At 39.3% G+C, this 24,479-nt stretch overlaps 1 protein-coding gene across 6 annotated transcripts in view; it reads right to left on the bottom strand.

Moving 5' to 3' along the window:
- Window positions 1-24,479, bottom strand: part of SLC38A10 (solute carrier family 38 member 10) — a 92,754-nt gene that overhangs the window by 11,345 nt on the left and 56,930 nt on the right. For all 6 annotated transcript variants that reach the window (XM_034412768.3, XM_034412769.3, XM_034412771.3 and 3 more), the window contains one exon: window positions 14,587-14,734. In XM_034412768.3, the coding sequence (XP_034268659.2) occupies window positions 14,587-14,734 (148 nt within the window). The remainder of the gene's footprint in view (window positions 1-14,586; window positions 14,735-24,479) is intronic.

Genomic DNA, 24,479 nt, shown 5'->3' with positions numbered 1-24,479 from the left:
ACTCAATCTCCCATTTTCAGGGGCCTACATTGCAAAAGAGCCTGAGAAGTTAGCTTTACCAAAAAAAAAAAAAAAAAAAAAAAGTTCATACTGTTCCCTCACTTCTGGCAGCTGAAGTCACGCCAAGCATTTCCTGCAGAGTTGAAGTCTGAAATAGTCATTCTCACACTTACGTGAACACCCTTCTCCACCCTGTCCCATTTTCATTTTCGGCTCCTTGTGAACGTTAACTTTGCCTCCACCCACACACCTTCCAAGTGGGGCAGATGATCTTCAGCAGGTACACAAGGTAGCCCATGGGTGCCAGGAACAGAACGGGGGTCGGGGGGGGGGGAGGGAGAGAAGACAGGAGGGCTTGGCTTCACACAGCTGCCTCAGCATTGTCAAGGAGACCAAATGCAAGAGAAAGCAAAGCAGCTGAAGAATTACAGCCAAAGTCCTACTTCCAAGCCAAGCTGGCTCCATGTTCCACAGAGCCCTCGGGAAAGATGTTCTCCATTCAAGCTGCATCCTCCTCATTCCTCTCTCGCTCTCTTTCTTGTTCGCAACTTAGTCTAAAAGAACACAGTTGCTCCATTTTGGGAAGAGGGGAGCCTAGCCTTCTCTAACCTGGGGCTCTTGTTATGTGTCTGGATTTCAACTCCCAGAATTTTTAACAACGGCTTCCTTGGCTGGAAAATTTTGAAATCCATACGTCTGGAGAGAACCCAGATTAGGGAAGGCTGGTTTAGTCATCAGAGGCTCAGATTAGCTAGAGACCAACAGGCAACGAGAAGCAAATGAACGAGCAATCTCAAACTATAGTCCCCCTTTTTTTTTTGTTCAAAGGAACCTATCAGGGAAAGAGGATGGGTAGAAGAAAACATTACCTAGGATACATACGATTAGCAACCTTTGGGTTTCTAAAACTGTTTGAACATTGTCAGGGACCACAACTAAACAAGAACCCACAGCCTTTTGGAACTTGGCAGATTAGCAAAGCACCAGCATAGGGCACAATTAAAATGACTTCAGAGACTTTTTTGATACTTGCAAGTTAATAGAAACTGACTGACTTGCAAGCAACTATATTTAGACAATATGAATGTCTGGCAGCCACGATATAAGAAAGGTAACCAGTATTTCCAGAAATGCAAGAGGAAGCAAATACAAAACAAAGTCTGTAGCTACAACAATTCCTCAAAGTCTTCTGCTGAAATTACTGTGACTGGCTGTCCCTGGGTCCCAGAATATGTCGGGGATGTTGTGATTTCAATGGCATATAATGTAGATTGAAGGGAGCACGATGGCTCAGTGGTTAAAAATGCTGAGCTTGTTTGCTGGAAAGCTGACAGCCCGGGTTCAAGATCCGAGCATTGCACAACAGCATGAGCTCCCACTATTTGCCCCAGCTCCTGCTGACCTGGCAGTTCGAAAGCATGCAAATGCAAGTAGATAAATGGGTACCATTTTGGTTGGTGGGAAGGTAACAGTGTTCCATGCGCCTCAGCAAGGGGTGAAATGCTCCTGGTTCGGTAGCGATGGAGGCGGGTGGTTCGGAGAACCAATAGCAAAAATCCCTGCCCCCCTCCCATACCCAGCTGAGCAGCACAATCATCAGAAGCTTTTTTTTTAACTTTTAAAAGCATTTTTTCTACAACCTCTTTGGCCGAAAAAAATGCTTTTAAAAGTAAAAAAAAAGCCTCTGTTGATCAGGCAACTCAGCTTGGATCGTCAGAGGCATTTAAAAGAAAAAAGCCTCTGCCAATCAGGCAACTCAGCTGGGATCGTCAGAGCCTTTTGAAAGCATTTTTTTACAACCTCTTCCCTGAAGAGGTTGTAGAAAAAATGCTTTTAAAAGTTAAAAAAAATGGCCATGCCCACCAGTCACATTACCCCCCCCCAACACCAAGCCATGCCCACAGAACCGGTAGTAACAAATTTTCATATTTCACCACTGGCCTCAGCGTATAGTCATGCTGGCCACATGATTATGGAAAATATCTTTGGACAACGCTAGCTCCCTCGGCTAAAAAACGGAGATCAGCACCACTCCCTAGACATGACTGGACACAGGAGACCTTTACCTTTATAATCAAGACTTTTACGGCCCCTGGATACATTCGGCCCTTTGGCTGCTCCTGTTTGGCCCACTTGGATTGTTTTTATTTTCTCAATTTATGTATGTAAGATAAGATAACTTTTATTGTCATTTTTTTACTGTGAGCACACTGGCCCACATTAAAAATGAAGTTCTGTTGCCTGCTCTCAAGAGAAAGTGTATATCTACCCAGACACATACATAAACACACATATACACATGCTATATACATACATACATATATACCATGCATGTGCGTGCATGCCTACGCACCTTGACAGCCCTGTTGGTTCGGCCCTCCACAACAGTCCCAGTTTCTCATGGGGCGCCTTGAGAAAATTAATTGCCCATTCCTGATTTAGATAAATTGAAAACCAAAAGTAAGACAATGTAGGCTTAAGGCCTGGTATGGCTCATTGGCCAGATTATTTGGGAAACTTTCCCCTAAAGCACAGTGGCTTCTGAATGTTGGATCTGATGCTAAATATATGTCAAATCTGATTTCTCAAGGCAAGGCCACTCTTTACCTACTGCAAGATTCAAGAAAGCAAGTCAGAGCACTTGTCTCACACATCCACTCACCAGAATACCAAGTGCTGCGAGTCAGATCCCTTCCCGCCTTAAACTTGAGATTCTTCAGAGAAAATGTGGACAGAATCCTGTAGGGCTCTGCTTAACGTCCTTAAACCGGGGAGCTCTTATGTGACAACATGAGGATATGATACATTTTGTTTTAAATATGAAATCACTGTGTTTCCATTATCCTTGCTAGACAGGCTGCTGAGTTCTATCCATACCGTTTAGGGCCCATACAGGAGTGAGCACCCTTAAGCCCTTGGGCCACTTATGAAATATTTTTTGCAGTTCCCAGAACTCGGCAACATCAGCAACAAAATGATAGTTTTCAACAGGGCAGTGTCTACCTCTTTTACAATTTGCTGTGAAAAGCAAATGCATTAGGTCACCGGGAATACCTGTCACATCTATTTCCACAAGCCTTCCCAAACTCTAAAAAGAGAATAAAAACATCCTCAAATTTCATTTGCTTCAGTGAGGCAATCATCATATGCCCCAATGGCAGCACCCAGCTAAAAAAGTTGCCCCAAATCTGGACTTGGGAAATAGAAAAAGAAAAAAAAAAGGATGGGGACAAATATTAATGGGCAACAAGACTGGCACTGCTTAGAAAAAAAAAAAAAAGACTGGCACTTCTTAGCATAAGATTGAAAAGTTGCTCTCTGACCCAAGAAGCCCAACCCAGACAAAGAAGGTTAAATCACACATGGGATTGGCCGGGGGGGGGGGGGGGAGGAGGAAACCACATACATCAATCTTCCCCAAGTTGGTACTTTCCAAATATACATTGGGTCTAGATAAGTGGTGTGCTGGTAAATGTTTAGCAAATGGCTCTCCAGATCCATTGCTGCCACAGTGTTTGCGCTACTAGCCACTGAACAGCTAATCAGCATGCTCCATTGTGACTCAGCTTTGCTCTCAAGTGGCTCACAGAATTCCAGAAAATTTTAACAATCGGCTCCTGCAAGCCTGTATGAGCTGGCTCCAGCCTACCACTGGGTCTACAGTTCCCAGAAAATCAAGCTAGCATGGCCTTTACGAATGGCCAATTGAAACCCTACCTTGAAAACCCTACTTTTCAAACCATACATGTATATTTGGATGCTTCTGGGAATACTGTTGTTTCGTAACTCAGATCTACGTAGCATGCAATTTTCGATCACAGTGGCATATGCTTTCCCTTCGACGGGCCACGTGGAAACCCCAGAGTGAAGCAGTTTTGAGCCATTAAAATGCATTGCATGCAAACCTCCAAGTTTTCTTCACCCCCACTATGTCTAAAGGAACTTAACTTTAAACAAAAATAGTGGATTTGATGTAATACGTGTTGAAATTTGTAGTTGTGCAGATTTACAAGGACATTGTCTCTCCCCAAAACCCTGATTACCAATAACTCAAGAGGGAAAATACAGCTGCAAAGCCAAAAGTTTAGATACAAGCTTGCTAGTTGCATTCCACACTGGAAAAACCCAGGGTTGAAGCGTTTAAGGAATTAATGCCAGAGACTTCCACCTTATCAGAGGGGAATAGAAAGCGGAAAGAAACAGGGAATGGACACTATCTTTCCCGTTTTTCACAGCATGACTGCTGTGCAGCCAAATGACCTGGGCCAGCTTTCAGGCACAGTCAGCGAGTTGCCGATTTAAAAGGGAACACACGTTACATGTATGTTTCCCCTTTTAAATTCAGGATTTAGTGGCAAGCCCTGGATTAATCTTTATTTCAGCAGCTTCTGGAATAACCCTGGCAGCTTCTACCAGGAATTAAACTTTATCACCTGGACCGGGATCCTTTCACCTGGCCTAGAATGTTGGTCTGTCACAAGCTGATTTTCTCCAGGTCATTTGGCTAAACGGCAGCTACGCCGGGAAAAGCAGAATAGATACAACACATTCGTTTATTTCAGCTTTCTATTCCCCTCTGATAAGGTGGAGGGGTTTTGGCATTAATTTATTAATGCTCCAGTTGTGTTCAACAGTGTGGAACATAACTAGTAAGCTTGTATCTAAACCTCTGGCTTTGCATATATAAGAAACACACACACACACACACAAATGTATGCAGCGCAGACACTCAAGAGCAAAACAAAAGGGGGAAAAAAGAGATTAAAAAAAAAAAGTCTCCACTCTGTAATAAGACAAAGTTGCCTCAAAGCCGTCATTTTCTCAGCAGGAAGCAAAATTAAGTTCATCATCAGGGCGTGAATTAACGGCCTCTCATGCTGCTCGGAAATCTATAAGGGGCTATATGTGGTTTGGAGAGAAACATTTTGCCCAGGATGTGTAATAATCACTGAAACTGTAGAGTCGCCCTTGTGGTCCCTTTGGATAATGTTACAGTAATGTTGTGCCTCTTAATGTTTTATGAGGGGTGCTGGGCTTGACAGGAAAAAAGGCGAAGAGGCTGTAAAAGCTTCTTAGCTTACAAAAACAGCAGGGGGAAAAAAAAAAGATCTCGGGGCTCAGGAAGAGTTAGGCAGAAAGAGGGAGGGGGGGGGAAGAGATGAAAAACCCCAAATGTTGGGAGTGCACCCAAGGACCGGTGGCTGAATGATAGCTCACACACTGAGCCAACCCAAGCTACTCCTCTGACTGCATTAGGGCAGGGTGAGGGAAGGACTTTTCCCACGGGGTTTTTTGAAGCATCCACTTTTATTTTAATGGCCCACCAACTCTGTCCCTCTGGGCTGCAATAAAATCTCATCATGAGTGAGCAACCCTAAAAGCTTTTCCAATCCTCTCTCCAAGAATTTGACAAGGGGAGCAGCTCTGCTCCCGGGAAGATGAGGATTGCGCTACCTGGCCCAGTGCATTGCAATCGATTCAAATCTACAGGAGCAAAATCTTCTGATGCTCTTTGCGGCCTCCAAAACCACAATGGCAGCTGATTTTATTTTGGAATATTTCACGTAAAGAGCTCCCTGCGAGAAAAATATAACCGCGATGCTTTGGGCTCCTTGCAGTTTATCCCGGCATAATCCAAATAAAGTGCAAAGACAAACTTCTTTGTGTTCTTCAGTACAGGTAGTTCTCAACTTATGACCACAACTGAGCCTAGCGTTTCCTTTGCTAAGCAAGACAAGTTGTTAAGTGACTTTTGCTCCGTTTTACGACCTTTCTTGCCACAGTTGTTAAATGAATCATTGCCGTTGTTAAGTTAGTAACACGGTTGTGAAGTGATTCTGGTTTCCCAATGGACTTGGCATATCAGTAGATCGCAAAAGGTGATCGATCACATGACCCTGGGACACTGCAACCATCATAAATAGAAGCCAGTTGCCAAACATCCAGATTTTGATCACATGACCATGGGGATATTGCAACAGTCTTAAGTGTGAAAAACGGTCATAAGTCACTTTTTTCAATGTTGTTGTAACTTCGAATGGTCACATGGCTGTAAATTGAGGACTACCTGTAAGCTGGAGAATACAAATGGAACGCTGAGTTGAAAGACTTTTCACCAAATGCATAATTTAAAGAAATAGTTAAGCAAAAAATAATGCAACTATGTTGGACCCAGAAATTATCTTTTGTTATAAAGCAAGGGAAATCAGGCTGGCCAGTACAAGCAGCGGTTTATCAATTTGCACTGGAAAAGATGTTAAGGACAAGGTAAAACGAGGAGTAAGAAAAACTACAGGCCCACTCCTTTCTCACAATCAATCCCCTACAAAACATGTTTTTACTGTTTTAAAATGTTTTTGGTATTTTGAATTGTAATGTATTTTTGAATTGTAAGCCACCCAGAATCATTGACTGAGAGGGGTGCCTATAGAAATTGAATGAATGAATGAAGCAAAACTACAGCTTATGTGCGAGAGATAAAGGCACTTATCCCACAATATCAACCGACATCACCTTTTCTCTCGCATTATCAATGCTCTAGTTTCTATGAAAGGAGAGAAACATATTAAGAAGCTTTTACTCTTTTCAAATTTTGAGGAAAGAAAAAAATGAGAGGGGATACACAGAAATTGTTATTTGGAAAACATACATATGCTTATTTTTAACTAGCAAAGGGAAAGAAGTAGCACCATTTTTGATACTTGTCTATTGAGAAAAGATGCTGCGGAAAACAGCAATGAAGTTTATTGTTTGCTCTGGGTATGTTTGTGTGTGCATGTATTTTCTGCAATCTGTTGCCACTCTTGGTCTGGTGGTAATTTTTAGAGTTAAAATTGAAGACATATATTCCTTCAGCTTTCCCCAAGCTGGTGTCTTTTGAATTTGGTGGACTCTTTCTTTACCTATACTGTCATTATTTCCCAATTCATGAGGAATATAATAAATTAAGGAAAGCTCAATATCAATTACAGAATATATAACTTGATATATTTGGATGGCATCAAGTTGGGAAACATTGTTCTTGGCCAGGGGTATCAAAATCAAGGCCCGTGTGCTGGATCCACCCCGCAGGGTGCTTAAATCTGGCCCGCGGGGCTGGCCTCAAAATATCAAAGGACCAGCCCGCGGTGCCTCTGCCAGCCAAAATGGCCTGCAAGGGGGCTGCGTGCGGCCCCCACACAGCCCGTTTTTGGCCTTCCCAGCCTCCTGCACCACTCTGCCAGCTGAAAACGGGCCACACGGTGCCTCCGCATGGCCCGTATTCAGCCAACAGAGTGCTGCAGGAGGACTGAATTGGACTAGATTACAATTATGTGGCCTCAAGTAAGTGCCTGATCTGGATAGAAAACAAGCAACATCCTATATTAATACTACAGTTTAATGCCAGATTTTATATACTGCAGGTCCATTTAATCTACAATCAACAATCTATAATTGCTAGCCATTTCTATTTACTATCCTGGAAATTTACCTCTGCTGTTAGATCTTGTATTATGGTATTATTTATGCTATTGTATTTTTATTATTAGTTGAATAATAAAAATACAATAGTATAAATACCTTTTCTGCCTGGAAAAGCAATTTACTATTAAACAATGGGGTATAAATTTAGAAATAAAAAGTTTAGTGAAGTATGAAGAATAAGTAATAAATGCCAGTGATATCTGGTAGAAGAGATAGGAAAATGGTTATAGTAAAGAACTGTGGAAAGAAAGAAGAGAAGGGAAAAAATGCATCTTGAGCCTGTGTCAAATGCCCACCATGGCCATGCCCGCCACGGCCACTCCCGGCCCTCCAATGCCCCCCGGCCAAACACAATCCTGATGCAGCCCTCAATGAAATCAAGTTTGACAACCCCGTTCTAGGCCAACCTATTATACACCCTGTTTCATTACTCTTGCCATGCTTCTGAAGATCATGAAAGAAGAAAATCCAACAATTTAAAAAGAATGGATTATTTTAAGGTAGCAAAATCTTTTCTTGTGGTAATGGACAAATATGAGGCTGTTGACATTTAGTAAAGAAACAATTAAAGTAAAATTTCAGCAACATGCACAATGCCAACTGGTAATCACTTGTGCTGTTAGACAATAAATACAGAGTTATAGCTAAGGACACAAAGATAATGGCGTAATTATTGGTAGAGAGAAGGAATTAATTCATCTGATGTTACCCCAGGCTTCTGAACTAATATATCTCACAGTATCTGAAAAAGATGGTCTTGACATGATCACCAACACAAATCTCTTGCCACCGACAAGAGAAATCCATAAGAACTAAGAAAATCCATAGATACCACATCATCTGTTACTCCTGTCATTCCAAATGGGAACATGTTCAGGGAAAAGACCGCTGCTCAGCTCCTATCTTAACTTTGGAAGGAGGCAGTCACGTGGCAGGCGTTTTAAAAGGGGGTGGGGGGAGGAAATGATCCCAATTCTTCCCTAATGTATGCAGAAAAATCATCACATAGGACATTTAGCTGACCCAAATTCTTGATTCTGTGCAGGTATATAGTCTGGGGCCAAAACCAAGAACAGACAACAACAACAACAACAATAACAACAAAAGGGGGGGGGCAGGAGATAAGTCTGCAAAAGCTTGCCCAATGAGAGAGAGAGGGAGGGAGAGAGAGCATACTTTCACCAAGAACATCTGTAAATGGTAACTATTAACACTTTTACAAGGTGACTGAATGGCATCGGGGAAACTAGTTCACTGTTTTCTCCTGACATGCAGACTGTAAAACTGAACAAAAAATGACAGCAGGGCAATAGCTCCTTTTTCTGTGTCATAGGAGCTATTAAAAGATTGTTCTCCCAAAGCACCAGGGAGTGCTCCAACAAGCCAAGCTGTTCCAGCAGTTATTAGAAGCTAAGGGAGGAATGGGGGGTAATCCATTTCACACAGAGCTCCAGCTTCTTCTCTGCATAGCCAACAAGCTGGGGGTGGGGGAGAGGAGGAGGAGAAGGCAGAGCGAGACAGGAATGACAAAGTAAGTGCATCCAAAACGCCTATTACAGGTGTAACCTTTGAAGCTCGCAAGGCCTCCCTATGCTTTTTTTCCCAAATCCCTTGCCTGTAACACAGATGTCAGAACGGTGGGCTTTTGCACATGATGACCATAAGTGGAACAGACTGACAGCGCACACCAGACACCAAGACGCAGCCACATCTCATCAGAGGCAAAAAATGGTAAATCTGAATGGATAGATATGTTTTTTTTTTTTTTTAAAAAAAAGATGGCAACGGTGCATCACGGGGACCAAATTGTTTTCATTTCTGGACTAGCCGGGAAGAAGGTAGAGAAACGGTGTATCAGACCTTTGATATGGAAAAACCACTGAGGAATGGAACAGAAAGAAGGCTCTGAGCAACGATTTTAAAGCAGGGAGCTGCAAAATATTAAAAAAAAACATAATCCACCCAGGGAGACCCTCTGGGGGAAGGGGGTGGTATCTTTCAAAAGCAAAAAAGAAATTGCTTAATTAGATTTTTTTTTTAAATGGATAATTGCCTTCATGTGCTTTCAAAGGCAGCTTAGCAACCTCTTTAACATCCGCATGCCCTGTAATAGCAACCTTGCTCTGGAAGGGGTTTTTATACCTTCACAAGCAGTGGCTAACAGTAAACACCTATCGATATGGATGGGGGGGTATAATGGGCACTTGGGAGTTGTTAATAAAAGTGTGATTCAAAATTTCCTGGTCAATATGTGTTCACATAAAAGGGCAGCATTCTAATATCCATAATCTCCAAACCCATGGGGCAGAGTTTAATGAAAGTCTGTACAATTCGGGGCTCTATATCCTCAAAAGCCACTGTTAAAAAACCCCCCACAAGCATCCTAGCATCTACTGATGGGCAAGGGGTGTACGGTAAAGACAGAAATCCAAAATACACACTGTAGGGATGAAGACAGCCTTAACAAGCCAAACACAAATTAAACTTGCTGGTGGTTGGGGGTGGGGGGGAGAGAGAGAGACTGGGACAAATTCAGAAACAAGCTGGGAAAAGGGTCCCTCTGCACGCTGCCTGAAGAGGAAAGCCATGTGTTTCCGCAAGAGGCTCGTGCAAGAAATGAGAAACAGATGTGGGCTGAAAGAGGGGGTATTGGTGACAGCCAAGTAACCCAGAAGCCCCATACGTGGTTTGAATGACAGAATGCAGCTCCCTGGAAAGCAGGTTCTTTTTGCAAAATTATTCCCAACAGAGAGAGGGAAGATGGTGCATTTAGCACAGAAGCATAACCTTATAAGGTGTGAAAGAAAGATGGCAGGCTCTGACACCATAGCAAGGAGATCTTCTAACGCTGTGGGATGACATCCCTTCTAGAGTGCCTCAGGAATGGATTTGCTTGCGGCCTTTGGGGACATTTTTCATTCATACCTGGCTGTGGGCTTCAATGGATTGCACTTTCTTATGCATGGCTTAAATAGAGCTGTGCTTTCAATGGCTAGGATACAGCCCACTGACCCCACTTGCAAAAAGGCTGCAATCTTTCCAGTCAGAAAACCTTTCACGCCTTGAATACCTCAACACCTGTGCTTTGGAATATGGTTAATATATCTACCTTCTAATAGGGGCAGATTGCCAAAATACATTTTAAAAAAATACTCTGCAGTTCTCTGAACTATTCTAGACTTAAAGCAATGTTCTCCCCTCGTGTGTCTCTTATGATCTCCAAGTTTCACCAAAGATCGCTTAAATGTTATCTTCTGTGGCTGTCAGATTGCCTCAGTAAAAGCATAGAGAGACATGTGTTTGGCTATTTCCCACCTGTTACAGCACTTCATTCTGCTAAGCCCTGGCATCACTAGGAACCACTCTAAGATCTACTTGAATAGAATTCCAGAAAAGCTAGAAAAAGAGGAAAATGCAATAATAATCCTATTCTGTTTCACTGGTTCTTCTTCCTAGACTAGCATTTGGAAGACTAGCATTTATAGATCTCCAGATGATTTGTAGTAGATTGGGAAAGGTTCCCAACACTCAAACAACTAAGAATAGGAACAGTTTAAAAATATTTTCCACTTAAAATTACACAACTGAAAGAGAATGTTTGGGAGAGAAACCCAGGAGAGGAAAGAATCGTATGGAATAATATGGAAAAGGAAAATATGGAAAATAATCCTTTTCCATTTCTAACCTGGCTCTCTGTTCCTCTATAACCCTTAGGAAATTTTGTTTCTTTAACAAGAAACAAAATTAATATGCATTTATTTTCCTCAAGAGATGTCATTCCCTTTATATAAGCTGGAATAATCGTGATGGAATGCTTTTTATATGGCTGCTTTGTCCATTAATGCAGCGTCTCCTTCTTGTAATTTCAATATCACGAAAGAATGTTTGGGGGAAAACCAGGAAAAGAAAGAACTTTGAGGCTTGGTTTTTCTAGCTCACAAAGTGCCTAAACTGAGCATGTGCTCAAAGGCATCCTGTTTCTTAATTTGTACCCTATGTCTAACCTCATGAGTATTTTTTACCAAGCTCTGATTCACCCTGCTAATCTAAATAACAACTGAATGAATTTATCTATCAGCCTGAATTATCAATTAAATAGTACAAAATCTACGCTGACTCACCTGAACTCCTATGTTTTCCGTGGCCTGATAAACATGTATGCATGGCATTAGCAATGCGACAGAGATTCAAATATTTTTTTTCCAGTTTTATTGGACTGTTTGTTTTCAAAACTGACAAATGCTTATTTTAACAGTTAGCTGGTGATGGCCCAGAAATATGGCTGATAAACAAGCTTTTGAGACTAAAATGCATCAGTGTATAAAAATGGCAGCAGAACAGTTACATAGTTCCTTCTGCAAAGGAAAAACTATAATTGGCTGTTTTCCAACATAGCAAGTTTTCTTAATCCAAAAAAATGGATAAAAAGTTCAGATCGGAGGCCATACCATAAATAGGGCATGATCTAGAATAACTATTATTTGCACACTTTTCTTGCACATTATTGGCAATGTGCATTCTATATTATTTTATCAACCTGAAAACATCAAACTGTCAGGTGAATAAGCCAAATGCTGGTTTTGATACATTATTTGCCACTTTTGACCAAAATATTGAAAATCACTATGCATATATTTGTGGAGGAGTTTGTGTATTTGTTTTTTTTTTAAATAAAGCTATACCTTTACCTTTTTTTTACAATAAATTTATTAAAGTTTACAAATACAAGGATAAAAGCCTAATAAGAAAAATATAAAAAGTAAAAGAAAAGAAAAAAGTGCAAGGAGAAAAAAAAAGGAAAAGAAAAAAGAAAAGAGCTTCTGGGAACAGCAATGACAGACAGATCACTACCTTCTGTTTGCAGAGCTGACAAACATGGTGGAAACAGAAGCCAAAGAATATATCAGTTCCTTGGAATTCCTCTTCAGATTAAGGAGAGGACAAGGATGACCCATAAGTCATCCTTGTCCTCTCCCTGCAAAATTGCAAGCTCCAGCAGATTTGAGAACTCTGGATGCTTGGGGTGGGGGGACGGAATCATCCATTGTACGATGGATGGTATGGTATAGAACATAGAGACACCAAAGAGACACAGAGTTTGCCTAATTCCTCTTTGCTACTTTACGAAGCTGTTTAATATTAACTTCTTTCAAGTTAAGAACCTTCCGAAGGGCAAGCTTTACACCATTGCCAGGAAAATCTCCTTCTACCCCGGATGGACGAAGCTCCAATGTAAATTTATGGATTATAAAGAAAAGCTTTCCTTTATTTTTGGAAACAGGTAAAAGGGGGACTAGAAAGTGGATTTTGGAAAACTAAGGGGCTCGATGGAATTGAAAGAATATTCCTGTGGGCTTTTTTAAAAAAAACCATTAAAGAATATATGAAGATTTTGAAATTCATATGTAAGCAATGTGGGAAAGTTTGTTGACTGGAAAATAAACAGATGATAAGGCTAACTAGAGGGAACCAGAGAGAACAAACAATTTAATTTAAAGGAGAAGAGACCCATTAATACAACGCAGCAATACTATTTTACTATAAAAGAAATTAAGACTGTTTGGGAACAATGTACTCAAAAATTACTTAAATTTTTTAAATATATAATACCGCAAAGGATATAGACAAACAACAGATTTTATTGGATAAAACAGACTGATTTGAATGTGGATTTGGAATTTTAAAAATGTTGGATTACAAAAGCTACATGGAAAACGTTGCTGTAGATCTGAAAATAATTTTTAAAATGTCAGAGTAGAAAAATAATGTGGAAAAAGACACCAAAATAGATTTATAGATGAAACTGGTTGATTTCTTAAAAATTAAAGGGGACATACAACTAATAATAAAAAAGAATGATTTGGAAAGCCTTCTTAGCTAGGATTTAAAAAAAGAATGAGTGAAACCAAGGAAATTGTCCTGAGAGGAGACAAAGAGAAAATGATAAGAAATCAATTTATGGACATTTGACATGTCAGATGTCATGTCAGACTTTTAAAAAGTAAACAGGTGGTCTATGAAATGAATGTATGTCGTCAGAGTTAAAATATGTATGTTGTGGTTTCTGCTAACTACTAATGGAATTTCTTTTTGACCAGAACTGTATGAAACAGTTTTAAGAATCTGTTTATAAGCTGGGCAAGAATTCTTTTGCTTTATTTCTTAAAGAAAGTGATGAGTTTGGATTACAAATGGATTTTTAAAATTAAGATTAAAATACAGTATATGTGTTAATATTTCTGGTAGCTCTTAGTAGACTTTTGCTGGTTAGGACTGAGTGATAGGCTTTTATAGTTTGATTATTGATGAGGGATGGGAAAAAATATATATTTTTAAAATGAAATACTAGAGAAGCTGTCAAGTCTTCTTGACTTGGTGCTATCAAGTCTTCTTGACCTGCTGGTGGCTCAGCAGACTGATAGCATTGTGATTAACACTAGCTGTCTGCAATTACTGTAAGTTCGAATCTCACCAGGCTCAAGGTTGACTCAGCCTTCCATCCTTTCTAAGGTAGGTAAATTGAGGACCCAGTTTGTGGGGGCAGTAAGCTGACTTTGTATAAAATATACAAAAGTATGAAGGCTATTGCTTAACGCATTGTAAGCCACCCTGAGTCTCCGGAGAAGGGCGGCATATAAATCAAATTTTTTAAAAAAGTCAATGTAATTGTTTGTACTTGTCTGGAGGGAGGAGGAGAATCATCTTTTATATACCTTATTCATTTTAAAATATACTTATTGCATTGTTATATAACAGAAGAGATCAAGGTTCAGTTACTATGACTACACATTTGCTCTTGGGTTTTCAAAAACGGAAAAAGGAAAGGAAAGATTAGGGGCATATTCCAACAGATATTTAACCATTTGAAGGTTGGAGGTGATATAATGTATATTAACTCCTCTACTAAAAATCTGCCTCCCAAGGAAAAGAATGTCCCAACTTGTTAATTTTAAAAACAATTGTGAGGAAAACAAGATATTATAGCCATTACATTATCTTTCCTAAAAATATGATTTCTACTGTTTCAGCATTGTGATCCTATGAATGGATTGGAGTGCAACTATATTTAATGGAATTTATGCAGCATTTTGCAGCACAGTTTTTCAAGAACATGTCACATACCTGAAATTTTAGCAGAGTCCTGTTCCTTATTACTTTCTCTAGGCATGTTGTCTGGTTCCATGGCTTCCACGTTTGCTGGAGTCTGAGTTGCTGATAAAGTTGTGTAGGTGCTGATAATTAACACTCCCAAACCAATCCATAGTATGATCTGTGCAACAAAAATTCAGAATCTTGAATGCAGGGATGGACAATTCCTAGCCCCTAGGCCCCACACAATCCCCAAACCTCTTTTGGGGGCCTCAGACCCTTCCCTGACTACTATCGCCAAATAGTAATTTTTTTTTTTAGCATTTTGAAGACGCAATAATACTCCACTTTGTTGAATAATAAATATTATATACCGTATTTCTCCAAAAAGAAGGCCGGGTCTTATTTTCTTTTGACCCGCGAACAAATGGCTAGGCCTTCTTTTTGGAGGGTTCTAATTATTGACTCACCTTGCGGCGGTGGCACCGACAGTCCCGCCTAGCAGGAGGCCACTGCTGGCCCATTTCTTCTGTGGTCGCTTGCCACCACTTGCATGCATCGCCCCGGCTTCCTTTCAACTTCAGATGCCTTCCCTGAAGGCGAAACAGAGGCCAGGGCTATGTGTGCGAGTGGTGGCAAGCAGCCGCAGAAGAAGCGGCTGCAGAAGAAGGCGAGGCAGGTGTCGGGGTGTGTGAGGCCTGGTAAGTAGGGCAGTTCCACCCCCCCCCCATTCTCACCCTAGCTTATTTGTGTGCCTTGTCCCACCCCCTGTACCCTGGGGTGGGTGGGGTCTTAATTAGAGCTAATTTTGTGGGTGGGGCTTAATTTGATTGCATGCGCTCAAAAACATGATAGGGCTTCTTTTCCAGGTGGGTCGTCTTTTTGGAGAAACACGGTAGTTAAAAAGAAACTTCTCCAAGCAATCATACAAAGCAAGGAAATGTGTTTGTGTGTGTGTGTGTATATGTGTACATGAAAGCCTATGTGTTAACATTCTTCCAAACATTCTGCATTATTGCCCTACTAAACATGGCCCGCAGTCTATTAATTCTTTGATGCCAAATACAAAGGAAAACAGAAAGCAAAATTGGGAGAGGAAACAAAGGGGCTTTGAGATACATTAGAGGCTTGTTTATGGGAAACAACTGGCATCTATTGTATACGGTTCTTATCTCTAGACTTCTTCAGCCTTTCAGCTCTTGACAATATGCATTGTTCCTCTTTTATCTCCCAGTCTTCTTCCCTATATTTTCTTTGATCTTCCTTCCTTATCCTCATTTCTTTCCCTCAAAACTGTTTTCTCCTATCCCCAATTGGTTTGTTTTCTACTTTTTTTCCTTCCTTCTTTTCATTTCTTAAAGTTCTATTATTTCTATCAGCAATTTCCCTCCTATCTCCCTTATCATTTACTGTAACCTACGTAATTCAACTAGCAGCTGCTGAAGACCTTTTTTCCCCCCTGTCCTGCAACATCTTTGTGACATTAAGGCAACCCAATCAATTGTATCACAGCTAGAGTTAGATTTTTGAGAAAATGGAAATTCTACCCAAAAGAGAAGACCGAAAAGGAATCCAAACTTCTTTAGTGACAAAGAAATAATATGAGATGTAAACAAAGATTTTAAGGAAACATATTTATAACAAAGACCCACATTACATACATTTAGACAGACAGTCCCTGGTTTATAAAGACAACCCTTAGATATAAATGGAGCTAGATAGATAGGAATGAAAATCAAATTAAAAGATGGAGAAAGGAGATTATTGAGCAAGGAATAACATTAAAGGAGGATATGGTTGAGGGATCTGACCTCTCTTATATTACTTGGAGAATCCTGAATAGATTGAGAGTTGGAATGCCTAAGTGTAAAACCAATATGCTCAAGTGGAAGTTCTTAGCAGAGGACAATACACTGTGTGAATGTAGAGAGACACAAAATTCGGTCCATCCGCTGGTATATACTACCAGAAACAGGTACCGATAATGATGTATTTTTGGTCAATGACAAAGCCAAGAAGATGGCTTCATTCGGGCAGTTTAAAGTTTGATCTAGACACAGAAGAAAACAATGGGGCTGCCTGTTACAAAATGGAGGACAGCTGATCTGTTATAATACTTAAAACTTCAATTTATTGAATATGACAAAGTGAAGAGAAGCACACTCTTATACATAGCCATTGTTATTTCTTTCAACATTGATTTCTTGCAGATTACCTTTCTACCTGCATTTGCCCACTGTAACAACTTTTCATCCATTTATCTAGCTTTGTAAATTTCTACCAAATACCACCCTAGTTCTTCATCATTTGTGAGTAACTTGCAATCACTCAATTTTTTCTGCACAACGCATCTAGGTCAGTCTTTTAATACATTCATTTCAGATCCATATACTTCATTGAATCACACAATCTAATACTTGCTTAAAACCTTAAAGTTCTCAGGCAGCAACCTGGCAATGTCTGCATACAAAAGTATACAGATAGTCCTAGTTTAGCGACCACAACTGGGAGAGGTAACTTGTTAAGTGAAGCAGTGACCGTGCTTATTATTTTACTTTAGCTTTCCTGTTTTACAGATCTGCAAAGGTCATAAATGTAAGGATTAGTTCTAAGTTTACTTTTTCGTCACTGTCTTTACTACGAATAGTTGGTAAACAAGGCTAGTGCTAAGTGAGGACTACCTGTACAAACATTCAGTTCCCACATGCTCACCTCAAATATTACTTAACATATTTTCTCCATAAATACATAAATAACCAAAGGGACATCAGACATTCTTGTCTTCCTTTGCTCAATGCTCAACTATTAACTAAGCATTCCATTTATTCGTATGCATTCTTTATATCCATCATCCATTTACTACATTTTTGCAATTAGTCTTCAGCTCCATAGTCACAGAAAACATCCCATAATTCAAGCCTATTCACTTTATTACATATTTACTCTAAATTAAGCAATAATCCCCCAAATGTCTTTGTCACATTCATACTTTTCTCAGTGCAGTGTGGGAAAAAAAAGCCACAAAGCATTTCCCACACATTGCTCATTATCACCTCCTGTATCATTCTAGCTAGGATTTTGCCAAGCATCTTTCCAGATCATAAGTCACATAGCCACTCCATAGGCAAACCACACTCATATTTTAATATCCCTCCATTTACACATGCCATTTTTCAACATTGTCACATGTCAGTTATAATATATTCCACCAATTTTTACTTGGATATTATAGCAACCTAGCAGGACTGGCTCTAGACATTTTGGACCTCTAAGCAAAGTCATATTCTGGGACCCTTCATGATTATACAGTATTTAATCCTCAAGCGGGTGTGGTATTTCCGCTTCTCCAGTTATAACTTTGATATGTTGACAGTTGTGCAACTTGTTCACTCAGTACCTTCCTATTAGGTCACTGTTTTGCTTTGATAATATTTTCAGTTTCCTGAGATCCATAGCTATACAGTAATAATTTCTTTTTCGTGACTTGAACGTCTTGGTTAGTGTGCTATTTCACTATCACTCAACTGACTGTGGGTGTTTCTTAAAAGCATGGAAAGAAAAAACAACGAGGAAAGATCATCAGATTTTACATTCATATTGTACGCTTCAGAAGTGTTTTCAGTTTTGGCACCTCCTAAAATTTAGCGCTCTAGGTGACTGTCTAGGTTGCTTAGTCTTAGAAGCGATTCTAATTATAGCATTTCAATTCCATTTTTGACATATTGCTATCATTTGTACAGATTTCTAATATGTTCCTTCCAGCATTCCCTCACTTCAGTTTCATCCCACATCATGTCATTGTTTTTATTTTTAATTTCACTTACTCTGCTACAGGCTTCTTGTTTGGCCCTTTTCATCTACTTCTAAGACAATATTTGAATTTCCGTCAAAATTGCTCTGCATTCTCTCCACTTCTTTTAGCCTTAATTGTATCTTTCTCTTTAACAAGATTCTTTGCAACTATCTTTCCCTCTGTGGACATTAGACACATCTTTTATCATTCTCTCTTAATGCATTTTTTCTCATATACAGCCTCTTTCACTTCATCACTCCACAAAGCTGTGGAGTGATGTTCAATAGCATAACTCTACATATTCTTGCACACCTTGTAACATGACTCTTTTCATACTGTTCAAGCATCTTACTCGTTTTCTTTATCACTGTTTTTCATTAATTAGGTTTGAAGATTAATTTATTGTGTAATCTTTTTCATACAGAACTTGTACTTCCTTTCTAATCATTTTAACTTTCCTCTGATTTCTTTTACTTTTTTCATTCTCTCACCCATCTTAAACAAACCAGTAATGAATCTGGATGTATATTTATTCTTTTGCCATGTGTATTTATGAACAGACTTACCACATATTTGAAGCAGATATTTTTCTAAGCAAGAACTCATTAAACAATTATCATTCTCTTTCATTCTTGGATATCAAAATGGCTCGGTAACTTTTTTTTTTCTCCTCTTGTCTCGTTCCCACCTATCCATTCATGTCACCTAATTTTTTTCTCCAAATTGAATTCATTCAGAATAATGCACATTTTTGCCCAAACACGTTTTTGTTCTTTCCATTATCAATATTCAATGAAGTGTAACATGTAACTTTCACCACCCTGTTGATTCCTATTTCCATATGTAACCATGATAACCTACATGACATTGAGTCATACTTTCTAATATGCTTTTCAGCCCATTTCACCCTTTCATTCATAATGAAACCCATCCCTTCACTCCCCTGTATTTATTCATCAATTCCCCACATAAAATCAGACAATCTTCATTCAGATCTATTACACATCCTGCCCTTTTCTCTGAGTTTCTTTCCTTTACATTTCAATCATCAGTTTAGGCTCTGTATCATTCACTCCTTTTGTATTACAAACTGCAATCTTCCATATGCTATGGCCATCGCTAAATAGGTCCACAGATATCAGGTTTTCACAGGACACATATGAAAACTGCAAATTAGATTACAGTCATCATCCATCAGTTTTGGCATATTTTTACCACAATGCCACAATCACAACCAATGTCCCTATGTACCGTAAGATTGATGACACCAATCAATGAAAAAGTATTCAATAAAATTAAGATATTTATGGAACCACTAAATAAATATTGGATGACAAAATATGTATATATCTATTAAAGACATGTCTGTTGATAAGTGACCATTTTAGGCAGGAAACCAGGGGAATTGAGGCTAATAGAGGTAAAGAGGCGAAGCTCTAGATCTTATTAACAAATTGGAAATAAAACAAGCTTGTCAGGTCCAGACAACATACATCAAAGAGAACTTTTAAAAATTCAAATGTGCAGCAACTAATCTTACACTCTAAAAATGTACAAATGTTCATATAATCCTGCAAATTAAAAAGGGGACCAATGTAAGATTTTTTATAAAATTAGGGTCCAGGTAAATCCAATAAATTACAGTTTAAAATCTGTTCCAACTAATTTGATGGAAATTATTGTCAAATACAATATGAACAAATATTGTATTGAAGGCATATTTTGCCAGCAAAACAGCAGCACAGCTTTGGCAAAGTTAAGGTTTAATTTGAATTACTTAGAATTCTTTGAGTGCATCAGCAAACATGAAACTAAGAGGAGAGATATGGCAGATATTGTTTACTGGATCTCAGTGGTGAAATGTAAAATTTGTTACTACCGGTTCTGTGGGCGTGGCTTGGTGGTGGTGGGGTAATGTGACTGAGTGAGTGTGGCCAATTTTTTAAAAAAACTTTTAAAACCATTTCTTTATCTCAGCTGAGCCGCGCGATAATCAGAGGCTTTTTTTTTTTTTACTTTTAAAAGCATTTTTTCGGCCGAAGAGAAAATGCTTTTAAAAATTTTTTAAAATGCTTTTAAAAATTAAAAAAAAAAGCCTCTGATGATTGGGCAGCTCAGCTGGGCATGGGGGGTGGGCAGTGATTTTTGCTACTGGTTCTCGGAACCACCCGCTGCCATCGCTACCGGATCGAGCGATCCGGTCCAAACCGGGAGCATTTCATCCCTGCTTGATCTTAAAGAATTAGACTTCTTGAAAAAAATAAGTTATTTGATATGTTTTCTTGTGGTTCATAACTACTTAGTTAACATAAAACTAAGTAGGACAGAAGAATATTTCTTGCAATGGTTTTAGGGAAAAACTGAGCTATCTTAAAAGATCTTATCCAGACCAAAGCAAACCTTTTAAAATGATCTGGAATTAAGGAGCCCTTCAAAAGACATCTCCAAGTTGGAGAAACAGGTTTACAGAAAGCAAATATGGTTCACATCACACAAATACTGATTAGGTCTGAAAGAGGTGACTGACAAGGAAAGAAGATAGTTTTTTTGTTTTCCAAAGGAGAATCTTTTATGTAGTATTGCTCTGTCCTGTCTGGATGAACTTACTGAGCAGTTTCATGTAGATATTAAAGAGGAGAGATGATAGACTCAAGCTCTGAGGCACCCCACATTGCAGGGATTGACAATTCCTGTCCCAACACCAACTGAACCCAGCCATGGAGAAAGGAGGATAATGATTGCAAAATAGTGCCTCTCACTTCCAACCTGTGGAGCTGGTTCAGAAGAATTTGATGGTATTGAGCCATTGAGAGATTCAGTAGAGCCAGAATAGTTGCATCACCCCCATTCTAGTCCTCCAAAGATCATCAGCAAACACAACCAATGCCGTCTCAGTGGTAAACCCTGGTCTGAACGCAGACTGAAAAGGGTCCAGATAATCCACTTCATCCAGAGTTAGGGTTGCATGCCAACCACCTTCTCAATAACCTTCCCCAAAACTGGAAGATTGGAGACTTGACAAAAGTTATCTATTCCAGCTGGGTCTAAGGATGGCCTTTTGAGAAGGGGGGGGGGGGCAGCACCACCTATTTTAAGGCAGGTAGTACCACTGCTTCCTGCAAACAGGCATTAATCATCACTTGAACCCAGTCACAAGCCATATCCGGCAGACCTTACCCAACCAGGAGGGGCATGAGACCAAAATAAAGGTGACCAAACTTGCAGCCACAATTTAATTTAAATGAATTTAGTTATAGCTCCTATTTCAACTAAGAGGAAGAATCAAGCTGGTTTCTTAATTTCAGGGAAGAAAAGGCAAACGAGGGGAAGGAAGCTAGTGCAGTCCACTTTGGACTCCATCCCACCTGGCCAATTTGCGCAACATCTCATGTGGCTTGTGAAAGGCCCGAAAACCTCTAATCGCACCATCAAACAACAGGAAGTTTCCAGTTGTCATGTTTACCGAGGGCTTGAAAACAAGGGAACAATATTTGCAAAACAGATTGCAAAATTAAGCTGCAGAAATAGAACGAGTTTGATGCTTCTTAGATGTAGAATCCAGACATCCTTGTTATTATTACACAGCTTTACTGCTTGAGGTGAACACATCTACAGAGAGAGAACACTTTGATTTAAGCTATCTCTTGAAGTTTCTGTAATTTATGAGATGTGGGTTGGGCTGATCGACTAAGCAGATACACAATCATAACTGATAAACAATATGGGCATCAAGAATTTTAGCCTCGCTTGAACAGCAGAGCTGCCAAGCTCCAAATGAAAAAACGCATTGAAGGAGAGAGAAAGACAAGTGGATGGCTTGTTGGCTGACAGTGAAGGAGATTTAATTAAACTCTGATGCATTATTTTTACCTAGTTAATCACTGTATTTGTCACTGCAAGGGTTTGACATGGAACCTGGTCTACATGTCAACCTCACCACTATTACAGGTGCAGGGAAAACCGAGAAAGCATGTTTTTTAAAAAAAATTGCCAATAATGCTAGCCAGAAGGTAACAAAGTAGTCAGTGGGGATGGAGAAAGAGGGGTCAATTAAGACATAACAAATTTTCTGTATTTTATCCTCTCCCTCTTCGAAGAGTTATTAGATCAAGCAGGGTAATGGTACTTCAATCAAAAAACGTCATTTTGGGATTTGGGGAAAATGTTATTTGCAAGAGGTGCTAAGAAGCAGAACTGATGATCAGCGCAAGACAATGGCAGCAGTCAAGATCCTTCTCTATTAGCTCTGTCTCTGAACAATCATCTTTTTCACTTACTCGTGAAAAGTAGCCCATGAAGATTTGTTCCCCTTAGAGATTTCCTTCATGGATCCAAGTAGAATCTTGACAGGAGAAATCTACTTTTTGATGACTGCTGCTACTGCTTCACATTCATTGTGTGGGTCATGTATCAGTCAGTATGTATTTTTTTAACATTTGTGTAGCAACTGTCTGATTATATAAAACATCCAGATATCATTAATTAATTACTATTATCTATTTTTTAGATTTGTATCCATTTTTTCTCTAGAGGCTCAAGGCAATGTTCTCCTTCTCCTCCAACTTTATACCCACAACAGTAATCTTGGGAAGCAGTTTGGTTGAAGAAAGTACAGGCTCAAAACTTATTTCTATGAATCAGTGTGCACATAAACTATATCGTCCCCAATCCTAGTTCAATACATTAACTACCACCCAATCTTATCTGAGGTACAGTTTGCAGAGAACAATACATTATTTTATGTTCTCTATTTCACTCATGGGTTCTCATTACGAGCTAAACCCACTTATTGTCTAATATTGTGCAGTGGCACGGTGGCACAGTGGTTAGAATGCAGTACTGCAGGCTACTTCTGCTGCCTGCCAGCTACCTGCAATTTGGCAGTTCAAATCTTATTAGGCTCAAGGTTGACTCAGTCTTCCATCCTTCTGAGGTCAGTAAAATGAGGATCCAGACTGTTTGGGGCTATATGCTGATTCTGTAAACTGCTTAGAAAGGGCTGTGAGGCACTGTGAAGTGTTATATAAGTCTAAGTGCTATTGCTATTGCTATTCACAATCAAATGTGCTGTGCTGCTTTCTAAAGAGAAAACACTGTCAATTTATAGTATTACAAGCAACTGTAACAAAGAAAGCATTGCTAGACTTGTAAGAAACTATATAAGCTAGGAAAGAACAGCACGAAGTAACAAAAAGTGTTATAGAGGCCAGCCTAGTACAAAACCAGCTGGCAATCACTTCTAGACATGTCACAGAATTTTTTTCAACAAGCAATTTCACACAGATTTCATTTGAAGAAAGATCTGGAGGGCATTACACTGAGTATTCTGCATTTTAAAATTATCTGGTCCATATCCAAGGGTTAAGTGAAAGCCATTCTGAGACAGGAATTAGCAACATTTGCTTATGAAAAATAATTCTCAGACCTAAACATACAGACTGAAATGTTTAAGCATTTGGACTACCACACAGGACTAAAAGTGAAGAAGAGGGGGACAGCAAATTGAATTGAATGTGTGAATGAATAGTTTGGCCATTTTATAAAGCATGATTGATATTGGAAAAAATCAACCAATTTCACCATAAAAGAGATGTGAAAGAACCACTAATATTTTGACAGATTCCCTACATCTGCAATGTGTGTCCTCAGCCTTCATCTTGACTATTTCACGCTGGTTCCAAATTCTTTACCCTCTAAATGGGGTATAAATGAAAACAGAATCCCAGCCACCTGGTAACAAAAAAATATTGCTTGTGTTTAATTTCTGTAGGGTTTTTTTTGGGGAGGGGAGGTGAAGAGATGTTCCTTATTATGCGGTTATTTTTAAAGAACAAAATTCAGACTTTGTTGAGTTTTTGAATGTTTAAAAAAACCTTTAGCAACAAAGAATAATACGAAGAGAAAAAGAGAGTATTTGCATTTGGCTCCCTAGGCACCAAATTGCTTTAAGGAAAAGCAATACTAAACTATTTTTTTCCTTGGGAAATAAAAAGTTTGTACTTCTTTACACAAATGGTAAACTAGGATGAGCTGGATAGTTTTCAATATTTGAGATAATATCGGCCAGAGACCTGGAATTTTTTATGCTTGGTGAGTCAAGGTGGCTTTTCAAGGAAGCACAGTTCATACAGTA

This window comes from Pantherophis guttatus, chromosome 2 (genome assembly GCF_059756535.1).
Source record: "Pantherophis guttatus breed Tessera chromosome 2, ASM5975653v1, whole genome shotgun sequence".
In the NCBI taxonomy this organism is placed as follows: Eukaryota; Metazoa; Chordata; class Lepidosauria; order Squamata; family Colubridae; genus Pantherophis; species Pantherophis guttatus.
This window is presented reverse-complemented; position numbering and strand designations above follow the sequence as displayed.